We start from the raw sequence: 22,090 nt of genomic DNA on the forward strand, positions 1-22,090 counted from the left end.
TTGTACTGTCTTGGATTAACATATCAACATGTTTTAACCTTGGTAGAAAGAAACACACTTGAATCATCTACATTTTTATAAGCCTTTTGATTTATGCATTCCACCTTTTTCCATGTCTCGAACATGTTATGAACCCAAACCAAAAGACTTAGATGTGATCCCTACAAAAACTTTACTCTCCACATACTTGATTTGTGTCTAAAAACTTCAAAACCAACTCTCTCTCTCTCTCTCTCTCTCTCTCTCTCTCTCTCACACACACACACACACACACACACACACACACTCACAAAATGAATTCTTTACAGAAAACTTTACTCTACACATACTTGAATTGTGTCTAAATGCTTCATAACCTACTATCTCCTTGCTTCATGAAGTTTACTCTCTCACAAAGTGATATCAATCTCTCTCTCTCTCTCTCTCTCTCTCTCACACACACACACACACACACACACACACACACAAAGTGAAATAAATCTCTCTCTCTCTCTCTCTCTCTCTCTCTCTCTCTCTCACACACACACACACACACACACACACACACACACACACACACACGTTAATGCATGCCACCGTTAATGCATATAATAATACACACAAATTCATTTTTTTCCCAGTAAGGTTGCAACCCTCGGCAGATGAATGCGCCAAAGTATAGGCGGGCTAACCAGAAGTAGCGCAACAATAAAAGAAAAACAAAGAATGCCATGCAGCCACCTTGCATGGGAGAAGGGTTGCAACCCTCAGCAAAGAAGAACACGCCAAAGTATAGGTGGACCAACTGGAAGCAGCGCAACAATAAAAGAAAAACAAAGAATGCAATGCAACCACCTTATGCGGGAGAAACCAACAGATGGGCACCTGGCATTTAATTGCTCTCAAATTTATACAAATTTATAAGAAACATGCTTAAAAGAGATGGACTTACCTCAGACAAACGACAGAAAGCTACACTGTTGACAGAAAGGAAATGGGCTAGACCAGACCAAGGAGGGGAGGTGAGGGCCAATCGGAAGCACACACACGTCTGCAAACTTGCACAACAAACAAACCAAACAAAGAGAGAGAGAGAGAGAGAGAGAGAGAGAGGGATGAGAATAGACACACGAAGAGAGAGAATGAGAGAGAGAGGGGGGGATGGCTCACCAGCTGCACAAAACACACAGAAATGAAAAAATTGAAAGGAAACTCGCTCGAAGGATGTTCGCTCAGGATGAATAGAAACGAATTGCAATAGAAACTCGCTCGAATTCAAATTTAGCCACATTGAAGAGGTGGCTTTGCAACCTATGAGATCACAGAGGGGAGATTGAAGGAGGATGCACCGCGGGTGATAGAGGGGAGAAGTGGTGGCCCTGCAAGGGGAGATTGAAGAAAGAGGCGGTTGCATGGAGAGGTGGCTTGCAACCCACAGAGGAAGGCAACGGTAGCAGTGCAGTCTAGGCCACGTGGAAAGGGTCTGAACAATGCACCACGTGGAGGGGGTAGAAGGCTTTAAGTACCTTAGTACCTAGGGGCAATAAGTAATGCCATTGCACGTTTTCTGCTAACGAATTAAAAAAAATAAATATATTCAAGACTTAGAAGCGGTGTTTGACAAATAAAAACAGGAAATAGGGGATGGTGATACTGTGTCGAAGCAAGCTTGATCATCCGCGCTGTGTTTGGCTTCTTGTTGCTGCTGGCGGTTCGCTGTTTCTGTGATGGGCGATGATCTTCCTGCTGCGTCTTCACCCATGGGATCGAGGCTGCCTTCAACAGACCGCGACCTCCTCGTGCCGGTTTTGCAGGACCCCGAAGACCCCATCAAGTCTGGCCCTTCTTCTAGCTCGGGCCATTACTCCAGTCGAGAGGTTAGTGTGTGTGTGTGTGTGTGTGAGTGAGAGAGAGAGAGAGAGGTTTTACATGTATAGCTTATGAAGGACATCTATGCACTAAAATTTAGATTGTTTTCCACTTCCTTGTACAGTTATTCAGAGCTTACAGCATGTGTGTATCTCTTAGCATGTTGCAAAATTGTGTTTTACCTCTCACAATACCTGTTGTGGCGGTGTGGGTCTTCTGGATTATCTTATTTCTAATTACAAAAAACGTGGTAGGATGCAACCACTGGGCTCTAGCCCGAGTCGTATGCCTCTTGCTGATGCTTGCCGATGCACAGTTCCAAGGTTTAAACCCTGGCACCTTCATACATAATTAATCTCTTCCAAAAAAAAGTGGGAGATGCAAACCCGTTTCGATAATGTCATTGTTTGTGCCTGATTTATGAAGTTTCATGGTAATTGAGTGATACTAGAGACTTATCCACCAGGCAGGAAGGACATGTCTTGCAATTCTTGCAATCATGGTTATAACAATGTCTATGTGGGTCCGTTATCCTTCACAGCCACTTTTCCTAGCTTTTTCTGCCTCATTGCCTTCAATATTGGTTCCGCCAATGCCCCTCCCAAAGAAAGTCACTTTCTCCAAGTATGAAACCACAAGTCAACAGCTCAATTTCATCGGTTTAAGGTGCGCCCCTGCAATACATGGGTGATGGGAAGATTGTCCTGGATTCTTGTCACCTAACCAAGCAAGTGTAGGCTTTTAAGAGAGTTGAATCTAAGCTTTGTTGTGCTGTGGTGAATTGTCCGATAGGGCTTGCTGTTACTTCATCATTCAATCTTTCTATTTAAGCTGAAGCTCAAGCATGCGCTTCTTAAGAGGATGCCCACCCTTAGTCGATGGTTGCGAGAAAATGTGTTACATGCGTTGTAGAAGCGTGATCACGATTAATACTAATCCTATGTTTAGCAAACACACAAAAGGCAAGAGATGTAACCCTATTCTTGCTGATTCCATAGCTTGGTCATGTCTCCAGATTGCGTTCATGCTTGGAGCTGCCTCCATGTGAGGGTTCTTGCCAACAACTGCAAGATGCTTGAATGAGGGTTGAAACCTCCTTTATATGGGCTACAAGTAGAGAAGTCATAATCAAGTTGGTTTTCCCTTTTTGACCTACATAATAATGTGCTAAAAGTCATATTTGGCCTCCGAACTATGTTCAAAAGGTGTCCCATCCAAGGGGCAAGCATTCATACCCGTTGCATCTTTGCCATGATGTCGTGTTTGCATAACATGTATGGGCTGCTTCCCCTTATCCTCATCTTGCATAGATATGTTTCATGTGCAAACATTTGGCCTTTGCCTTTGCCCATGGCATCGGCAAGTAGAGGCCTTCTGTTATGTACCTAACATTGGATTAGGTCCTACTCTGGTCTGGGTTGGGGGCCCTGGGATTAGGGGAAGCCCACACGCAAGGTATAGGTGGCTGATAATCCATGGTTACTGGCTATTTATAGCTGTGTTGTTATTTATAGCAGCAATAGTCACTATATAAGTGACTTACGGGTTATTGTGATTCATTCAGTCATATTACTTTGGTTGATAGTTTGTGCCTGGACCAGACTCCTGCCATGGACATGGCTGTTCATAGGCGGTCTTGCCGAAGGTCCCTTAGGACAGGCTTTGGTGGGGAACCTTAGTTTGGCTCGCGGGAGATTCCTGATGGAATCTACAATTGGGAGGTGAGTTTTCCTGCATCCTTCTATGTGTTCCAATCTTGTGTGTTTAGCTTGTGTATTAGGTGGTCCTATGGCGGCTTTCAATTGGTATCAGAGCTTGCCCGATCACGGAAGCGGAAAAGTTCATAAGGTTTGTGTCTCTATCATGTGTTGTCACTAGTTGCCTTGTCCAGGTATGTCTCAGTCACTGTGCTCTTGTTTGATTTGCTAATCTGGTAAGTGTTCTTGTTCTTAGGGTTGCATAAGGAACTTCTGGATTCTGTTTAGAGAGAGAGTTTTGCACATGTGTGACTGGAGATCTGCCATCCCAGAAACCCTGAAACCCTTAAATGCTGGAAGCCCTTCTCCCTTTTGGTCTTTGCTGTGCTGCAGGTGTGATGTTTGCTGCATCTCAGCGTTCCCCTATACTGAACTGTGTGCGCACAGTTCAGTGGCAGCGAATGGTATGGCAGCATCTGTCTGCACAGTTTGTGTAGGGCGCACAGCAGCTAATGTACACACTGCTGGTTGTACAGTGCTGGAGATGAAGCAGCAGGCCTACAGGACTGCAGGCAGCGCATGGTGCAGCGGATTGGTGTTGACGACAGCAAGGGGGTGGAAAGGGTGGCGTGCAGCCTAACAGGTGCAGTCATACAAAGGCAGCCGTACAGCAGGTGCACATGGGAGCTGCAGAAAGCAAATGCTGATTCGGGCATGCTAATATTGGCGAAACATATATTTTTAGGGGTGTTAGAAAAAAGAAGCAAGTGGGAGTGTTAAACCACCAAAAGTCCATCTTTTTTAGAAAACATGTGCGCAGGGTGGGGGGGGGGCGGGTGGCGGTGGTTTAGTCCCTTCTAGCCTTTTTTATTAAAGGCATCTCCATTATTTACATTGGGAAAGCACATGGGTGTTTTTTAAACCTATAAAAACATGGCTTGGGGATGCTTTATTCTCCGGACGCGATGAAACCTTGTAGACGCTCTATCGCGAGGCTTCACAATTTGGTTTCCATCTCTCGTGCTTAGAGCATTGGGTGGTTTTGGCGTATTTTCTCGTCTTTCCTGGCGTGAAAAAGCATGTTTTTTCTCTTTAATTTCTGAAATTCAGAATCAGTACACAATTTTCTTGCTGCACCATCTTTTACGTTCTCTTTTCTATCTCATGGAGCCCGCACTTCGCTTTAATGATGACCTATCGGACCATGAGGAGAACCCTCAACCCGATGGGGAGCCTATAGAGGTTGAGCAAGAGGAGGTTGAAGGTGTGGAAAAATCTTACTGATGAGGAGAAATGGCCAAACTCTTGGTCGACTTCTTACAGGCTGATATGCAACAACTGTGGGATGAGGTGATACTCCTACAGAGAGCACTGCTTGGCTCAGCCCCTACTCCAAGTACGGTTGCAGCTGTGCCTTCTTTCACACCGGATGCTTTTGTGGGCAAGAAGGAGAGGACATCAAAGGTTGTAGACGCCTGGCTGAACTAGTGGTACTTGGGCAAATTTTAAGGTGTAGGTTTCTCTAGGGGGAGGATGAGTTTGATGTGGCCAAGTTTGCAGACTTGGATACGTGCAACATGTCTTTTGACACGTATCTATAGAGGTTTAGGAAATTGCAGTCTGGAGCAGGACACATGGCCCGATATCACAAACTCTAGGTGAGAAATAATCACAGTAGGACGCTTGAGAATGCTATCAAGTATGCTAGGATTTATGAGGAGAACATGCCTAGGAAGAAACAGAAACAAGTTTCTAAGAAATCTCGCACTCTAGGCAATTTTGAGTAGTTAGGACTTGCCTATGATGTTTGGCACCCTACCCAAGGCATAAGATATGACTTGGCTGTCCCATACTTTACATGCTCTAATATGCTTGGTTTAATGCATCTAATGGACAGGCCTCTCATGCCCTAATCTCAGATGACCTAAATGCGTGTTCTCCAAGTGGGTTAAGGGACTAACCCTGAAACCTAAGGCTGAGACACTGACCTACGTAGCTTGTGCCTGACGTGTCCCGCCGGACTAGGCCATGGCATACGATAAATGTGCCTAATAGGGTATTAATGATGTAAAATGTTAAACTGAATGTTGAGCTAGTGTGGCAAGACTCACATAGCACCACAGTGCAGGGTGCATGTGACACACATAGTCCTGGACTTCCACCTTCATTCTAGGCCACTAAAACGTCCGGATGACCCGCTATAGGAGAATCATGACATTCATAAAGAACCTTCTTCTTAATCTCAGCACAATCTCATACACAGACTTGATCATCCGGGAACAATAATCCTGTCACGTGCATCCCGCACTTGGATGCCACGTAGACATATCTGAACAAGAAGGTGCAGGACTTGGAGTGGAAATCTAGTCCCATGTGAGCCTGTCACCAATTGGCCGACCATTTGGTCCATTCCTAGATTTTGCGTCTCGTTCACTTGAGGCCAGGCCGGTGTCTCATGTGAAGAGGCCAGTATTTTGCTGACATGGACGGGAGCCAGACTGGTGCCACCCGTGTGTTAGCAGGATGGTGTCGTATGGACGGGAGCCAGATCAGTTCCACCCGTGTATGACCTGGACTGTGTTCGATCCATGGGACTGTCACGCCATGGAAGAGCCAGTATTCGTGCCGTGTTTTGCCTATGGGACTGTCACACCATAGGGAAACTCGTGCCTGGAACTGTGTCTTACCTATGGGACTGTCACTCCATAGGAAGACCAGGATTTTATGTTTTTATGTCGTGCCAGTTTTGTGCCGACAGATATTTTGTACTTGTTCCATGAACGGGAGATATGTCCATGTTACTTTTTGCACATGCACACATATTTTGCATGTTTGAAACTGTTTTCGCATGACATGTATTTGTGTGTTTGCTTGTCTGACGTGTTACTTACTGAGCGGGGACGCCTGCCAGTGAGTCGTGAAGTTTGCCCTGTATTCTGACAAGTTTTCAGTGCATGTGAACAGGTGGTAAGTATATGGTACATGTTGTTTTAATGTTTTATATTCTAACCCTTTGATTTATAAGGTTAGGGGTTCACACTTATTTAAAAGTGGGCACCCCCTTTGGGCACCCACTTTGGGGCCAAGGTGGGGAGCCTCACTTTTAAGTGAGTGTGGGGGTGGGCATGGTCACCAACCCCCACTAGTCCCCCTTCATGCATGCGTGGGAAATCTCTAGCTGAATCTTCACTTTAATTTTATTAAAGAAATCCCTCTCTCTCAAGTGTGGATGCATCGCTTCTTCCTGACGTTGATTCATCACCCTTCGAAAAGGAACCAGGCGGCCATCTCTTCCATCGTGGCTGGTGGCTGTACACGCCTCAAGTGGCTGCACATATCCTCTGCCGGCTTCCTCTGTATAGCTGAACCACCTACAGCAGGCACTCACTCTCTGCTGCAGGCTGCGCCTGCACCTCAACAGGCTGGCTGCCACTACTGCTGTACCCTCTGTTCCCGCTGCTGCACCTGCCCCTCTACAGGCGACTGTTTTTCCTTACACAACAGGCTGTGCTTGTCCTCTCCCAGGCGGCTGGCTGCCCCATTGATTGCATCACCAGGCGGCTGCAGCCAGGCCAACCACTGTTTCTCAGGTGGCTGCGCAGGCTGCTGGGTACCCTCTTCCAACAGGCTTTGATTACTGCTCCTACAGGTGGAAGCATTCCTACAGGCGGCTGTTTACCCACTGGCTGCGTTTCCTTGTTCTTTTGCAAGCAAACGTGGGCCATCTTCTCTCCACACTATAGCCCGGCCTCTTCTCCAAGTGAGTTCTCCTTCTTTCACAACAGGTGGTTGTGGTTTTTCTTGCCTTGGTAGTGCATCACGAGGAGACTGAATCTTCATCAAGGGGACTTCACATCACCTGGAAGACTTCATCATACTCTGAGTATTGGTTTCATATCAACCATCTACAAGTAAGTGACTTTCAGATTTGAATAAAGTATTTTATGTTTAAATCTGATAAAAGATCCATTCCGCTCGGCCAACACCCGTTCGGTGCCGGGTTGTCCAAGCTTTATTGGAGAACCTCGGTCCAAAGGTGCTGAGATCGGGAGAGCCAGGCGTTAGTACGAGAGCGCCTGTTTGTGCGTGGTCTCGGAACACCAGTGAGGCGCTCTCCGCGGAGTCCAGTGAAAGCACAGGACCGTAGAGATTGGACCACACCAGTGGTCGTTCTGCTTCGAGTTTCTACATCGAAATTCGAGCCTACTTGTTTGGTACTGTTTTCATATGTACATGGACATTATCTGGTTCTCAGAACCCATGGAGCATTGTATTCTTTAAATACTCCCAATAAATATATCATATATTGAGGGGGGGGTCGGCCCGTTCCGGCCCCAGTGCTGGTGTCCATCTTTCCATTTCTATTCATTTAAATTTCAAGTTGTTTTAAGTTGTCCATTTCATATTTGTGGTTTTAAAGTTGTGCTATTAAGCGTGTGGGTGTCCAACGGAGTCTTTCCCACTTGACGGGATCGGTTTCATTGGTATCAGAGCACGGTTGTTTCCCTCTTCCTAGTGGGGAAACGAACCTGTGTACTGGACATCCCGCTTTTAGCAAACTTTGAACACAATGGACAGCCAAGGCAACCCTTTGGAAGTGCCAAATTCGAGGGGTCCCTCTAGTGCTTCTCGTGGGTCTGATGCCCTGCGAGGTAGACACAAGCCTCTTGAAAGGGTTATGGATAGTGAATCCAAAGGTCAACTGTCTCCAGGAAAGACAGTTATGCTTGAACAAGACCCTGATGCTATGAGAGCTGAAATGGAACATATGAGAAAACTTTTGCAGGCTCAAGAGCAAGAATTGAAGTTTTTGCATGAAGATCCTCATCTACAAAGTGCTATTGAAGCCAGGAAGGCTGATGCTATGGTTGATGTAACCTTTGAATCAATGGCTCGTGAAGTGGGCAAGAAACCAAGGGAGTTGGCACTTGCCTATCTCCTTCGCAAAGGTGATATCAAAGAGGGGGATGACGGAGAGCTAAAATTCAGAAATCCACCTCGTTTGAAGCATGGAGATCCCGCATCCCAGAGGCTGAAATCTTTTATGCAAAAGGAAGAGGTGACTGTCACCTCTCGACATGCATCCTCTCCCCAAGGCACTAAGCCTAATAGATTTATGTATGCCAGTGCTCATGGAGGGCACGAAAGTCACATGCATGCAAGATATGTATCTCATGGTGACAGGTCTGCTTCCAGAAAAATTTTGCCTTCTGAGTTGTCTCATGGAGAGACTATGCCATATGCAGGTAAGTCACATGCATCTGAGCTTCGAGTTCGTGGAGCACATGCCACCGTGCCCCATGAAGCTTCTTTGACGGCCCATGGAGCCCATGCAGACAGGGCTACCCCGTTGGATAAGGGGAAAAGAAAAAGAGAGGACCATGAGCCTCATGCCAGGAAGCTCAAGGAGTTCAAAGCAGGTGATAAATCTGTCAAATTTGATGTCTTTCATGGTGAACATGATGCTTCTAAGGTGTTAGCGTTTGTGGCACAGTTCGACATTGCTTTTAGCGATGAGGACTTTACAGAAAAGTCGAAGGTGCGCCATGCTAGCATGTTTCTGAAAGGCACTGCTGCCCATTGGTGGATCACCGAAAAGATCACCAAGGATCCCATCTCTACTTGGAAGGAATTCAAAGATAGATTTTATGCTCAGTTCTTGCCACCCAATGCAGAGCAAACTCTCACTCAAAAGTGGGACAGGCTGGAACAAAAAGACAATGAGAGTGTGCAACAGTATGTTAACAAATTTTGGAAAGTGTTGCTGGAAGTGACTCCCTTCATGCTAATCTCAGAGGATGAAAGAAAGAGGAAGTTTCGTTCTGGATTGCAACCTGCATATAGATCGGGTATTGAATTGCACCCAAAACATACATTGCAACAACTCACAGCTTCTGCCCTTGCTACAGAGCAATTGGTGCTGAAAATCAAGCAGGATCAAGGAGGTTCCAAGGGGAAGGACAAGGCTGTCCCAAATCAGCAAAAGGGCGGACAGCCATCTAAAAAGAACTTCCGGGAGCCTTACAAGGGTGGTAAAGCTGAAAATAACTCATCCAAAGAACAGGGCCCAAGAAAGAACAAATTTGGATTAACCCCGGAGCAAAGAGAGCAATATGCTAAGGATGGAAAATGCTTTTCTTGTGGTAGCAAAGACCACATGTTTCGGCAATGCCCAGATCGCAAACCAAAGCACGAGGACAAGCACACCAAAGCAAATGTTCATGCAGTTCCTGATGTGCAAGGTAATACAGGTCATGATGCTAAAGAGCGTATGGTTTGCAAGGCTTGGGGGCAAATCAAGGATCAGCCCGCACTCTTTATGTTTGATGACTGTGCAACTGACAATTTCATCTCTATGCAAATGGCAGCTGCATTGGGTATTGAGGTTGAAAACATGGGACCTCAGATTGAAGCCGAAGCTGCATTTATTGGTAAAGAGGTGCAGGTTACCCCTTTGATTGGGAAGTTGCGTATCCATATACAGGGCTATCTTGATAATGAGCATTTCTTAGTTGCTCCTCTGAATGGATGTGATGTATTGTTGGGCAAGCCGTGGCACCATAGGCTTGAGCCCCGCAAAGACTACAAGTCCAATATGATTTCTTTTATGCATAAAGGCCGCATGCATTTTATTGATGCTGGCAAAGAAGGGGATTCCATCCCAGTTGTATCACACATCCAAATTAATAAAGCAATGAAAAAGAGTCTTTCAGCGTACTTGGTTTTTGTGCGTGATAGTCTTGTGCCAAATCATCAAAATGTGGATACTATGTCTAATGATAGGTTGAATTTTCTTAATGCATTCAAAGACTGTTTTGCTGACTCATTGCCAGGTGAATTACCTCCCCAAAGGCCCGAAGATCACCGTATAGATCTTGTGCCAGGTAGTTCTCCACCTAACAAACCCGCATACCGAGTGAGTGCTGCACAACAAGAAGAAATTATGAAGCAGGTAAACGAGCTTTTAGAGAAAGGTTTGGTTCAGCCCAGTTCCTCACCTTACTGCTCTCCTGTGCTTCTTGTTCAAAAGAAGGACGGATCATTCCGTATGTGTGTTGACTATAGAGCTTTGAACAAGCTTACCATCAAGAACAGATTCCCAATTCCACGTATTGATGATATCTTGGATAAGCTTGATGGTTCAGCTTGCTTTAGCAGACTTGATTTGAAGAGTGGTTATCACCAGATCCGCGTGGTGCCACAAGATGTCCATAAGACTGCATTCAGGACAGCCTTCGGATTATATAAATTCTTGGTAATGCCTTTTGGTCTCACCAATGCTCCTGCTACTTTTAATCGTATGATGGATAGGATATTCCGATCCCATCGCAAGTTTACAGGAGTCTTTTTTGATGATATCTTGGTTTTCTCCAAGAATGAGCAGGAACACAGAACTCATTTGGTCACAGTGTTCGAAGAGTTGCGGAAGCATAAACTTTTCGTCAATGCCAAGAAAAGTGAGTTTTTCCTTTCAGAGATTCATTATCTGGGACATATTGTATCCAAAGATGGAGTTACAATGGATCCTGCAAAGATCGAGACTATTCGGAATTGGCCCGAATTGCAAAACGTACATCAAGTACGTAGTTTTCTGGGATTATGTTCGTACTACAGGTGTTTCATAAGGCATTTTGCTATGATTGCCACTCCTCTACATGATCTCACGAAGAAGAAAACTGTTTTCAAATGGACTTCAAAGGAACAGGATGCTTTCTCGCAGCTCAAGCATGCGATCATATGTGGTCCAGTATTGATTGTTCCTGACTTGCACAAGTCATTCGTGGTTGAATGTGATGCTTGTGGTGATTGCATAGGAGCTGTCCTAAATCAAGAAGGGCATGCAGTTGCATACGAGAGCCGTCGTTTGCATGATGCTGAGCTTCATATGGATATCTATGAGAAAGAGCTCTTGGCTGTAATTCACGCCTTAAAGATTTGGAAACATTACCTTCTTGGGGCTGAATTTGTAGTCAAGACAGATCATCAAAGCTTGAGATACTTTCTATCTCAAACTAAGCTTTCAGAGAAGCAGATGAGAATGGCAAATTTTCTTTCCATGTTTCATTTTCAGATTGTGCATACTCCAGGAAAGAAAAATGTGGTGGCCGATGCACTATCTAGGAGGCCTTATGTTGCTGCAGTCTCAGTGGCCTCTCATGGAGATCTATCTGCTATCAGAGATTTGTATCATTTGGATGCTGATTTTTGCCATATTTGGACTGATTTGATGGCTGGTCATTCACATGCCTCTTATGTTATCAACGAGGGATATCTCATGAAGGATAATTGCCTATGTGTGGTGAAGGATTTGCGTCCAAAGGTTATGGACGAATGTCACGCTCCACCATATGCTGGTCATAGAGGTATTATGCCTACTACTCGCATGATTCAGAGGTATTTCTTTTGGCCAAGCATGCGTAAAGACATTGAGGCTTATGTGCGTGCATGTATTACTTGCCAAAAGGTGAAATTTGACAGGCAAAAGCCTCCAGGTTTGCTTCAGCCATTGCCTATTCCCTCGCAACCTTGGGAAAGTATCACGATGGATTTTATTATGGATTTGCCTAGATCCCAATATGGGAATGATGCTATTTGGACTATTGTGGACAGGTTTAGCAAGCAAGCTCACTTCTTGCCCGTCAAGAAAACCATTAAAGCTGATCATATGGTAAAGCTTTTTCTTGCTAATATTTTCAAGCATCATGGTATGCCTAAATCCATTGTTGGGGATAGAGATCCCAGGACTACAAGCCTATTTTGGAGGGCTTTGTTTGATAATATGGGTACTAAGCTTGAGTTTTCATCAGCTTATCATCCCCAAACGGATGGCCAAAGTGAAGCTGCAAATTCAGCTGTGTTGGATTTATTGAAGTGTTATGTGGCAGATCAAAAGAGTGCATGGGAGAAGTATCTTCCACTTGTTGAGTTTGCCTACAACAATACGATCCATGCTTCCACAGGAAAGGCTCCGTTTGAGATTATTTATGGCAGAGTGGTCTTGCCACCCATCCTTCGTACAAAGGATGAGATTTTTGCAGCTGATGAATATGTTCGTGACTTGGATGTTGCCTTTGGTCAGGTGCGGACAGCCATTGCAAGATCTCAGGATAAGCATAAAATGGCTGCTGACAAGCATAGAAGGGACATGGAAGTCAAAGAAGGTGATTGGGTATTGCTGAAATTTGAGAAGGCTAGGCTTCGGAAGAGGCCAGGACGCGAAGGATCATATCCTAAGCTTTCTCCTCGCTATTATGGACCCTTCAAGGTGATTCACAAAATCAATGAAGTGTCCTACAGACTTGCTTTACCTAGTCATTGGAAGATTCACAATGCTTTTCATGTGAGTCTATTTCGGAAATATGTGGGGCCAGATCCTGATGAGCCTGTCACAGAAGATCCGCCAGAAATTGAAGAGCTTGAGGAGATTCTCCAGCCAGAACAGATTGTTTTTCACAAGGAAAGAAAGCTACCTGCAGGAAAGCTTTCCAGGAGATACCTTGTGAAGTTTAAAAATTATTTGCCTATTTATGCCAAATGGGTAAATGAGGATTACTTTGCAGATTATCCGCAATTGTTGCAGGTATATCTTGAGGCTTTTAAGTTGAGGTCAACTCTTTAGAAGCCCGGGGGGATGTCACCAATTGGCCGACCATTTGGTCCATTCCTAGATTTTACGTCTCGTTCACTTGAGGCCAGGCCGGTGTCTCATGTGAAGAGGCCAGTATTTTGCTGACATGGACGGGAGCCAGACTGGTGCCACCCGTGTGTTAGCAGGATGGTGTCGTATGGACGGGAGCCAGATCAGTGCCACCCGTGTATGACCTGGACTGTGTTCGATCCATGGGACTGTCACGCCATGGAAGAGCCAGTATTCGTGCCGTGTTTTGCCTATGGGACTGTCACACCATAGGGAAACTCGTGCCTGGAACTGTGTCTTACCTATGGGACTGTCACTCCATAGGAAGACCAGGATTTTATGTTTTTATGTCGTGCCAGTTTTGTGCCGACAGATATTTTGTACTTGTTCCATGAACGGGAGATATGTCCATGTTACTTTTTGCACATGCACACATATTTTGCATGTTTGAAACTGTTTTCGCATGACATGTATTTGTGTGTTTGCTTGCCTGACGTGTTACTTACTGAGCGGGGACGCCTGCCAGTGAGTCGTGAAGTTTGCCCTGTATTCTGACAAGTTTTCAGTGCATGTGAACAGGTGGTAAGTATATGGTACATGTTGTTTTAATGTTTTATATTCTAACCCTTTGATTTATAAGGTTAGGGGTTCACACTTATTTAAAAGTGGGCACCCCCTTTGGGCACCCACTTTGGGGCCAAGGTGGGGAGCCTCACTTTTAAGTGAGTGTGGGGGTGGGCATGGTCACCAACCCCCACTAGTCCCCCTTCATGCATGCGTGGGAAATCTCTAGCTGAATCTTCACTTTAATTTTATTAAAGAAATCCCTCTCTCTCAAGTGTGGATGCATCGCTTCTTCCTGACGTTGATTCATCACCCTTCGAAAAGGAACCAGGCGGCCATCTCTTCCATCGTGGCTGGTGGCTGTACACGCCTCAAGTGGCTGCACATATCCTCTGCCGGCTTCCTCTGTATAGCTGAACCACCTACAGCAGGCACTCACTCTCTGCTGCAGGCTGCGCCTGCACCTCAACAGGCTGGCTGCCACTACTGCTGTACCCTCTGTTCCCGCTGCTGCACCTGCCCCTCTACAGGCGACTGTTTTTCCTTACACAACAGGCTGTGCTTGTCCTCTCCCAGGCGGCTGGCTGCCCCATTGATTGCATCACCAGGCGGCTGCAGCCAGGCCAACCACTGTTTCTCAGGTGGCTGTGCAGGCTGCTGGGTACCCTCTTCCAACAGGCTTTGATTACTGCTCCTACAGGTGGAAGCATTCCTACAGGCGGCTGTTTACCCACTGGCTGCGTTGCCTTGTTCTTTTGCAAGCAAACGTGGGCCATCTTCTCTCCACACTATAGCCCGGCCTCTTCTCCAAGTGAGTTCTCCTTCTTTCACAACAGGTGGTTGTGGTTTTTCTTGCCTTGGTAGTGCATCACGAGGAGACTGAATCTTCATCAAGGGGACTTCACATCACCTGGAAGACTTCATCATACTCTGAGTATTGGTTTCATATCAACCATCTACAAGTAAGTGACTTTCAGATTTGAATAAAGTATTTTATGTTTAAATCTGATAAAAGATCCATTCCGCTCGGCCAACACCCGTTCGGTGCCGGGTTGTCCAAGCTTTATTGGAGAACCTCGGTCCAAAGGTGCTGAGATCGGGAGAGCCAGGCGTTAGTACGAGAGCGCCTGTTTGTGCGTGGTCTCGGAACACCAGTGAGGCGCTCTCCGTGGAGTCCAGTGAAAGCACAGGACCGTAGAGATTGGACCACACTAGTGGTCGTTCTGCTTTGAGTTTCTACATCGAAATTCGAGCCTACTTGTTTGGTACTGTTTTCATATGTACATGGACATTATCTGGTTCTCAGAACCCATGGAGCATTGTATTCTTTAAATACTCCCAATAAATATATCATATATTGAGGGGGGGGTCGGCCCGTTCCGGCCCCAGTGCTGGTGTCCATCTTTCCATTTCTATTCATTTAAATTTCAAGTTGTTTTAAGTTGTCCATTTCATATTTGTGGTTTTAAAGTTGTGCTATTAAGCGTGTGGGTGTCCAACAGAGTCTTTCCCACTTGACGGGATCGGTTTCAGAGCCCAGTTCGGGACGAGTCAGCCAGGGCTCCACTCCATGTGTCCGAGGTCAGGTGCGCATTGTCCTGCATATGAACCAATGCCAGTCCGCGTTGAGTCTCCCTCTGGAATGATGTTAGTGGTTTTGTGTATTTGGTATGATACTGGATGCCAGACCTCTGTGTAGGCATGTAGGATTTTCATGTAGAGATGGGGCTAGCCCATAGGGCTAAACCAAGATCATTTATGTGGGCATGGGGGAGGTGTAGAATCCGCCCCAAGGGGCTAGGAGGGCCCCATGCCGAGCCCACCAGCCCTAGTGTGGGCTGGGCAGCAGGCTGTTGGCCAGCCCTAGGGGCTCTGGACAGGCAGCCGACAGGGTCCCAGGCCCCGTCCAGCCAATCGATTGTGGGTGGGTGAAACCGATCCCGTCAAGTGGGAAGACTCCGTTGGACACCCACACGCTTTATAGCACAACTTTAAAACCACAATTTGAAATGAACAACTTAATACAACTTAAATTTGAAATGAAATGAAATGGAAAGATGGACACCAGCACTGGGGCTGGAACGGGCCGACCCCCCCCCCTCAATATATGATATATTTATTGGGAGTATTTAACAAATACAATGCTCCATGGGTTCCAAGAACCAGATAATGTCCATGTACATATGAAAACAGTACCAAACAAATAGGCTCGAAGTCGACGTTCGAAGTAGATACTCAAAGCAGAACGACCACTAGCGTGGTCCAGTCTCTATGGTCCTGTGCTTTCACTGGACTCCGCGGAGAGCGCCTCACTGGTGTTCCGAGACCACGCACAAACAGGTGCTCCCGTACTAACGCCTGGCTCTCCCGATCTCAGCACCTTTGGACCGAGGTTCACCAATAGAGCTTGGACTACCCGGCACCGAATGGGTGTTGGCCGTATAGGGAGTCGGGAATCCCTTATCAGATTTAACACAAAATACTTTACTTAAATCTGAAATTCACTTACTTGTGGATGGCAGATAGAGGACCAATACCCACGATGTCTGTCTGTGTGCAGCTATTAGGGACGGACACCAAGCTGCAGCAGCAAGGTCGAGGGCAGTAATGGCCTGGAGAAAGGTATAGCCTCATGAAGAAGAGAGAGACCTCCTATGAGAAGAAGACACAACCTCTTGCCAAAAAGAAGTTGGAGTAGCCGCCTTAGGAGAGGAATGCCTTGCTGACTGCAGTGGAGAAAAAGGCAGCCTGTTGGAGGAGATGGAAGCGCACAGTCACGTGCAGCCTGAAGGTCGCCTACAGGTGAGGGTGCGCGCTGCTGGAGAATCAGCACAACCTGTTGGTGATGGTTACGCAGCCGGCTGTTGTAGTAGGCTGCGCAGCAACCAGTAGTGCAGAAAATTCAACCACGCCTATAGGCCTCAGCTGCCTGGTTGTGTGCCTGTTTTGGCCGCTTGCAGCAAGTAAACAGGCGCAGCCTGTTGGACCAGTGTGGAACAGCCGTTTTTAGGGCTGAAGTAACACCCGCCTGTGGTGTAGCTCTAGTCGCCTAGATGCAGCCGAAAGAGAAAGTGCAGCCTTTGAGTTTGCTCAGCCGTCAGCAAACGATGGAGCGCAGGGTGATGGAGGCGCACCAAACTCGTCTATCTCAAAGGTGGTCGCCGGCTTCTTTTATCAAGGTTGGAGGAGGAGTAAAACTAAATGTGCTGGTTGGCTCCCCACGCTTGCATGTGGGCGGCCAGCTCTTTGGGAGTGTGGGTAGGTGACCATGCACCCACCCCCACACACACTTAAGTGGGGCTCCCCACCTTGGCCCCTAAGTGGGTGCCCAAAGGGGGTGCCCACTTTTAAGTGTGTGAACATTAAACCTTATAAAACAAAGGGTTAGAATATGAAACATTAAAACAACATGTGCAATATACTTACCACTTGTTCACATGCACCAAAACTAGTCAGAATACAGAGCAGACTTCACGACTCACTAGCAGGCGTCCCCGCTCAATAAGTAACACGTCAAGGAGGCAAACACAAAAATACATGTCATGCGAAAACAGTTTCAAACATGCAAAACATGTGTGCATGTGCAAATAGTAACATGGACATATCTCCCGTTCATGGAACAAGTACAAAATATCTGTCGGCACAAAACTGGCATGACGTAAAACATAAAAACCTGGTCTTCCTATGGAGTGACAGTCCCATAGGTAAGACACAGTTCCAGGCACGAGTTTCCCTATGGTGTGACAGTCCCATAGGCAAAACACGGCACGAATACTGGCTCTTCCATGGTGTGACAATCCCATGGGTCGAACACAGTCCAGGTCATACACGGGTGGCACCAGTCTGGCTCCCGTCCATACGACACCATCTTGCTAAAACACGGGTGGCACCAGTCTGGCTCCTGTCCATGTCAGCAAAAATATTGGCCTCTTCACATGAGACACCGGCCTGGCCTCAAGTGAACGAGACGCAAAAACTGGAGATGGACCAAATGGTCGGCCAATTGGTGACATCCCCCGGGCTTCTAAAGAGTTGTCCTCAACTGAAAAGCCTCAAGATATGCGTGCAACAATTGTGGGTAATCAACAAAATAATCCTCATTTACCCACTTGGCATCAATAGGCCGATAATTCTTAAACTTCACAAGGTATCTCGTGGAAAGCTTCCGAGCAGGTAGCTTTCGCTCCTTGTTAAAAACAATCTGTTCTGGCTGGAGGATCTCCTCAAGCTCTTCAATCTCTGGCGGATCTTCTGTGACAGGCTCATCAGGATCTGGCCCCACATATTTCCGAAATAGACTCACATGAGAAGCATTGTGAATCTTCCAGTGACTAGGTAAAGCAAGCCTGTATGACACTTCATTGATCTTGTGAATCACCTTGAAGGGTTCATAATAGCGAGGAGAAAGCTTAGGATATGATCCTTCTTGTCCTTGCCTTTTCCGAAGCCTAGCCTTCTCAAATTTCAGCAAAACCCAATCACCTTCTTTGACTTCCATGTCCCTTCTATGTTTGTCAGCAGCCATTTTATGCTTATCCTGAGATCTTGCAATGGCTGTCCGCACCTGACCAACGGCTACATCCAAGTCACGAACATATTCATCAGCTGCAAAAATCTCATCCTTAGTACGAAGGATGGGTGGCAATACCACTCTGCCATAAATAATCTCAAACGGAGCCTTTCCCGTGGAGGCATGGACTGTATTGTTGTAGGCAAACTCAACAAGTGGAAGATACTTCTCCCATGCAGTCTTTTGATCTGCCACATAACACTTCAATAAATCCAACACGGCTGAATTTGCAGCTTCACTTTCGCCATCCGTTTGGGGATGATAAGCTGATGAAAACTCAAGCTTAGTACCCATATTATCAAATAAAGCCCTCCAAAAGAGGCTTGTAGTCCTGGGATCTCTATCCCCAACAATGGATTTAGGCATACCATGATGCTTGAAAATACTAGCAAGAAAAAGCTTTACCATATGATCAGCTTTAATGGTTTTCTTGACGGGCAAGAAATGAGCTTGCTTGCTAAACCTGTCCACGATGGTCCAAATAGCATCATTCCCATGCTGGGATCTAGGCAAGTCCATAATAAAATCCATAGTAATACTTTCCCAAGGTTGCGAGGGAATAGGCAATGGCTGAAGCAAACTTGGAGGTTTTTGCCTGTCAAATTTCACCTTTTGGCAAGTAATACATGCACGCACATAAGCCTCAATGTCTTTACGCATGCTTGGCCAGAAGAAATATCTCTGAATCATGCGAGTAGTGGGCACAATACCTCTATGACCAGCATATGGTGGAGCGTGACATTCGTCCATAACCTTTGGACGCAAATCCTTCACCACACATAGGCAATTATCCTTCATAAGATAACCCTCGTTGATAACATAAGAGGCATGTGAATGACCAGCCAACAAATCAGTCCATATATGGCAAAAATCAGCATCCAAATGATACAAATCTCTCATAGCAGATAAGTCGCCATGAGAGGCCACTGAGACTGCAGCTACATAAGGCCTCCTGGATAGTGCATCGGCCACCACATTTTTCTTTCTTGGAGTATGCACAATCTGAAAATAAATCATGGAAAGAAAGTTTGCCATTCTCATCTACTTCTCTGAAAGCTTTGTTTGAGATAGAAAGTATCTCAAGCTTTGATGATCTGTCTTGACGACAAATTCAACCCCAAGAAGATAATGTTTCCATATCTTTAAGGCATGAATTACAGCCAAGAGCTCTTTCTTATAGATGTCCATATGAAGCTCAGCATCATGCAAACGACGGCTCTCGTATGCAACTGCATGCCCTTCCTGATTTAGGACAGCTCCTATGCAATCACCACAAGCATCACATTCAACCATGAATGACTTGTGCAAGTCAGGAACAATCAATACTGGGCCACATATGATAGCATGCTTGAGCTGCAAGAAAGCATCTTGTTCCTTTGAAGTCTATTTGAAAGTAGTTTTCTTCTTCGTGAGATCATGTAGAGGAGTGGCAATCATAGCAAAATGCCTTATGAAACGCCTATAGTACGAACATAATCCCAGAAAACTACGTACTTGATGTACGTTTTGCAATTTGGGCCAATTCCGAATGGTCTCTATCTTTGCAGGATCCATTGTAACTCCATCTTTGGATACAATATGACCAGGGATTTCACTGACGTAAATGAGAACATGTGAACATGTTAATAACATATGTTAATAACACAAAAAATCTTGTGATCACATGTTATATTCACAAAGCTTTCACAAGGGCCTAATAAAATTATCTTTGTCGGGCATAAAAAATCTTCTTAGGTGGCCACTAACCTGCTATTATGTGAAGATGGTAACATGAGAACATGTGAATAGCTTATTCCCATGTGTAGCCAAGCTTTTAAGGGGTTCCCAAATGGCAAGTGACCTGTTATTTTGTGAACGGTAACATGAGAACATGTGAATAACTTGTTCACATGTGTTATTATCACAAAAAATCTTGTGATCACGTGAATATTAAATCCCTGAATATGACCCAAATAATGAATCTCTGAAAGGAAAAACTCACTTTTCTTGGCATTGACGAAAAGTTTATGCTTCCGCAACTCTTCGAACACTGTGACCAAATGAGTTCTGTGTTCCTGCTCATTCTTGGAGAAAACCAAGATATCATCAAAGAAGACTCCTGTGAACTTGCGATGGGGTCGGAATATCCTATCCATCATACGATTAAAAGTAGCAGGAGCATTGGTGAGACCAAAAGGCATTACCAAGAATTCATATAATCCGAAGGTTGTCCTGAATGCAATCTTATGGACATCTTGTGGCACCATGCGTATCTGGTGATAACCACTCTTCAAATCAAGTCTGCTAAAGCAGGCTGAGCCATCAAGCTTATCCAAGATATCATCAATTCGCGGAATTGGGAATCTGCTCTTGATGGTAAGCTTGTTCAAAGCTCTATAGTCCACACACATACGGAATGATCCGTCCTTCTTTTGAACAAGAAGCACAGGGGAGCAGTAAGGTGAGGAACTGGGCTGTACCAAACCTTTCTCTAAAAGCTCGTTTAATTGCTTCATGATTTCTTCTTGTTGTGCAGCACTCACTTGGTATGCGGGTTTGTTGGGTGGAGAACTACCTGGCACAAGATCTATACGATGATCTTCAGGCCTTTGGGGAGGTAATTCTCCTGGCAATGAATCAGCAAAATAGTCGTTGAATGCATAAAGAAAATTCAGCCTATCATTAGACATAGCATCCACATTTTGATGATTTGACACAAGGCTATCTCGCCCAAAAACCAAGTACGCAGAAAGACTCTTTTTGATTGCTTTATTAATTTGGATGTGTGATACAAGTGGGATGGAATCCCCTTCTTTGCCAGCATCAATAAAATGCATGCGGCCTTTATGCATAAAAGAAATCATATTGGACTTGTAATCTTTGCGGGGCTCAAGCCTATGGTGCCACGGCTTGCCCAACAATACATCACATCCATTTAGTGGAGCAACTAGGAAATGCTCATTATCAAGGTAGCCCTGGATATGGATGCGCAACTTCCCTATCAATGGGGTAACCTGCACCTCTTTACCAATAAATGCAGCTTCGGCTTCAATCTGAGGTCCCATGTTCTCAACCTCAATACCCAATGCAGCTGCCCTTTGCATAGAGATGAAGTTGTCAGTTGCACAGTCATCAAACATGAATAAGGCGGGCTGATCCTTGATTTGCCCCCAAGCCTTGCAAACCATTCGCTCTTTTGCATCATGACTTGTATTTCCTTGCACATCAGGAATTGCATGTACATTAACCTTGGTGTGCTTGTCCTCGTGCTTTGGTTTGCGATCTGGGCATTGTCGAAACATGTGGTCTTTGCTACCACAAGAAAAGCATTTTCCATCCTTGGCATATTGCTCTCTTTGCTCCGGGGTTAAGTCGAATTTGTTCTTCCTTGGGCCCTGATCTTTAGATGTGTTATTTTCAGCTTTACCACCCTTGTAGGGCTGCCGGAAGTTCTTTTTAGGTGGCTGTCCACCCTTTTGCAGATTTGGGACAGCCTTGTCTTTCCCCTTTGAACCTCCTTGATCCTGCTTAATCTTGAGCACCAATTGCTCCGTAGCAAGAGCAGAAGCTGTGAGTTGTTGCAAAGTATGTTTCGGGTGCAACTCTATGCCCGAACGATATGCTGGTTGCAGTCCAGAACGAAACTTCCTCTTTCTTTCATCCTCAGTGATTTGCATAAAGGGAGTCACTTCCAGCAACACTTTCCAGAACTTGTTAACATACTGTTGCACGCTTTGATTGTCTCTTTGTTCCAGCCTGTCCCACTTTTGAGTGAGAATTTGCTCCGCATTTGGT

General features: G+C 45.6%; 1 protein-coding gene across 1 annotated transcript in view; it reads left to right on the forward strand.

The window, feature by feature from the left end:
• The first annotated feature begins 1,564 nt into the window (after positions 1–1,564).
• LOC147613622 (protein CONTINUOUS VASCULAR RING 1-like) overlaps positions 1,565–22,090 on the forward strand; it is a 42,810-nt gene continuing 22,284 nt past the window's right edge. Inside the window, exon 1 of the mRNA XM_086781610.1 lies at positions 1,565–1,856. Coding sequence (XP_086637736.1) covers positions 1,707–1,856 — 150 coding nt within the window. The 5' untranslated portion in view covers positions 1,565–1,706. The remainder of the gene's footprint in view (positions 1,857–22,090) is intronic.

Source organism: Cibotium barometz, chromosome 43 (genome assembly GCF_041138505.1).
Source record: "Cibotium barometz isolate CiBa-2024 chromosome 43, ASM4113850v1, whole genome shotgun sequence".
Taxonomy (NCBI): domain Eukaryota; kingdom Viridiplantae; phylum Streptophyta; class Polypodiopsida; order Cyatheales; family Cibotiaceae; genus Cibotium; species Cibotium barometz.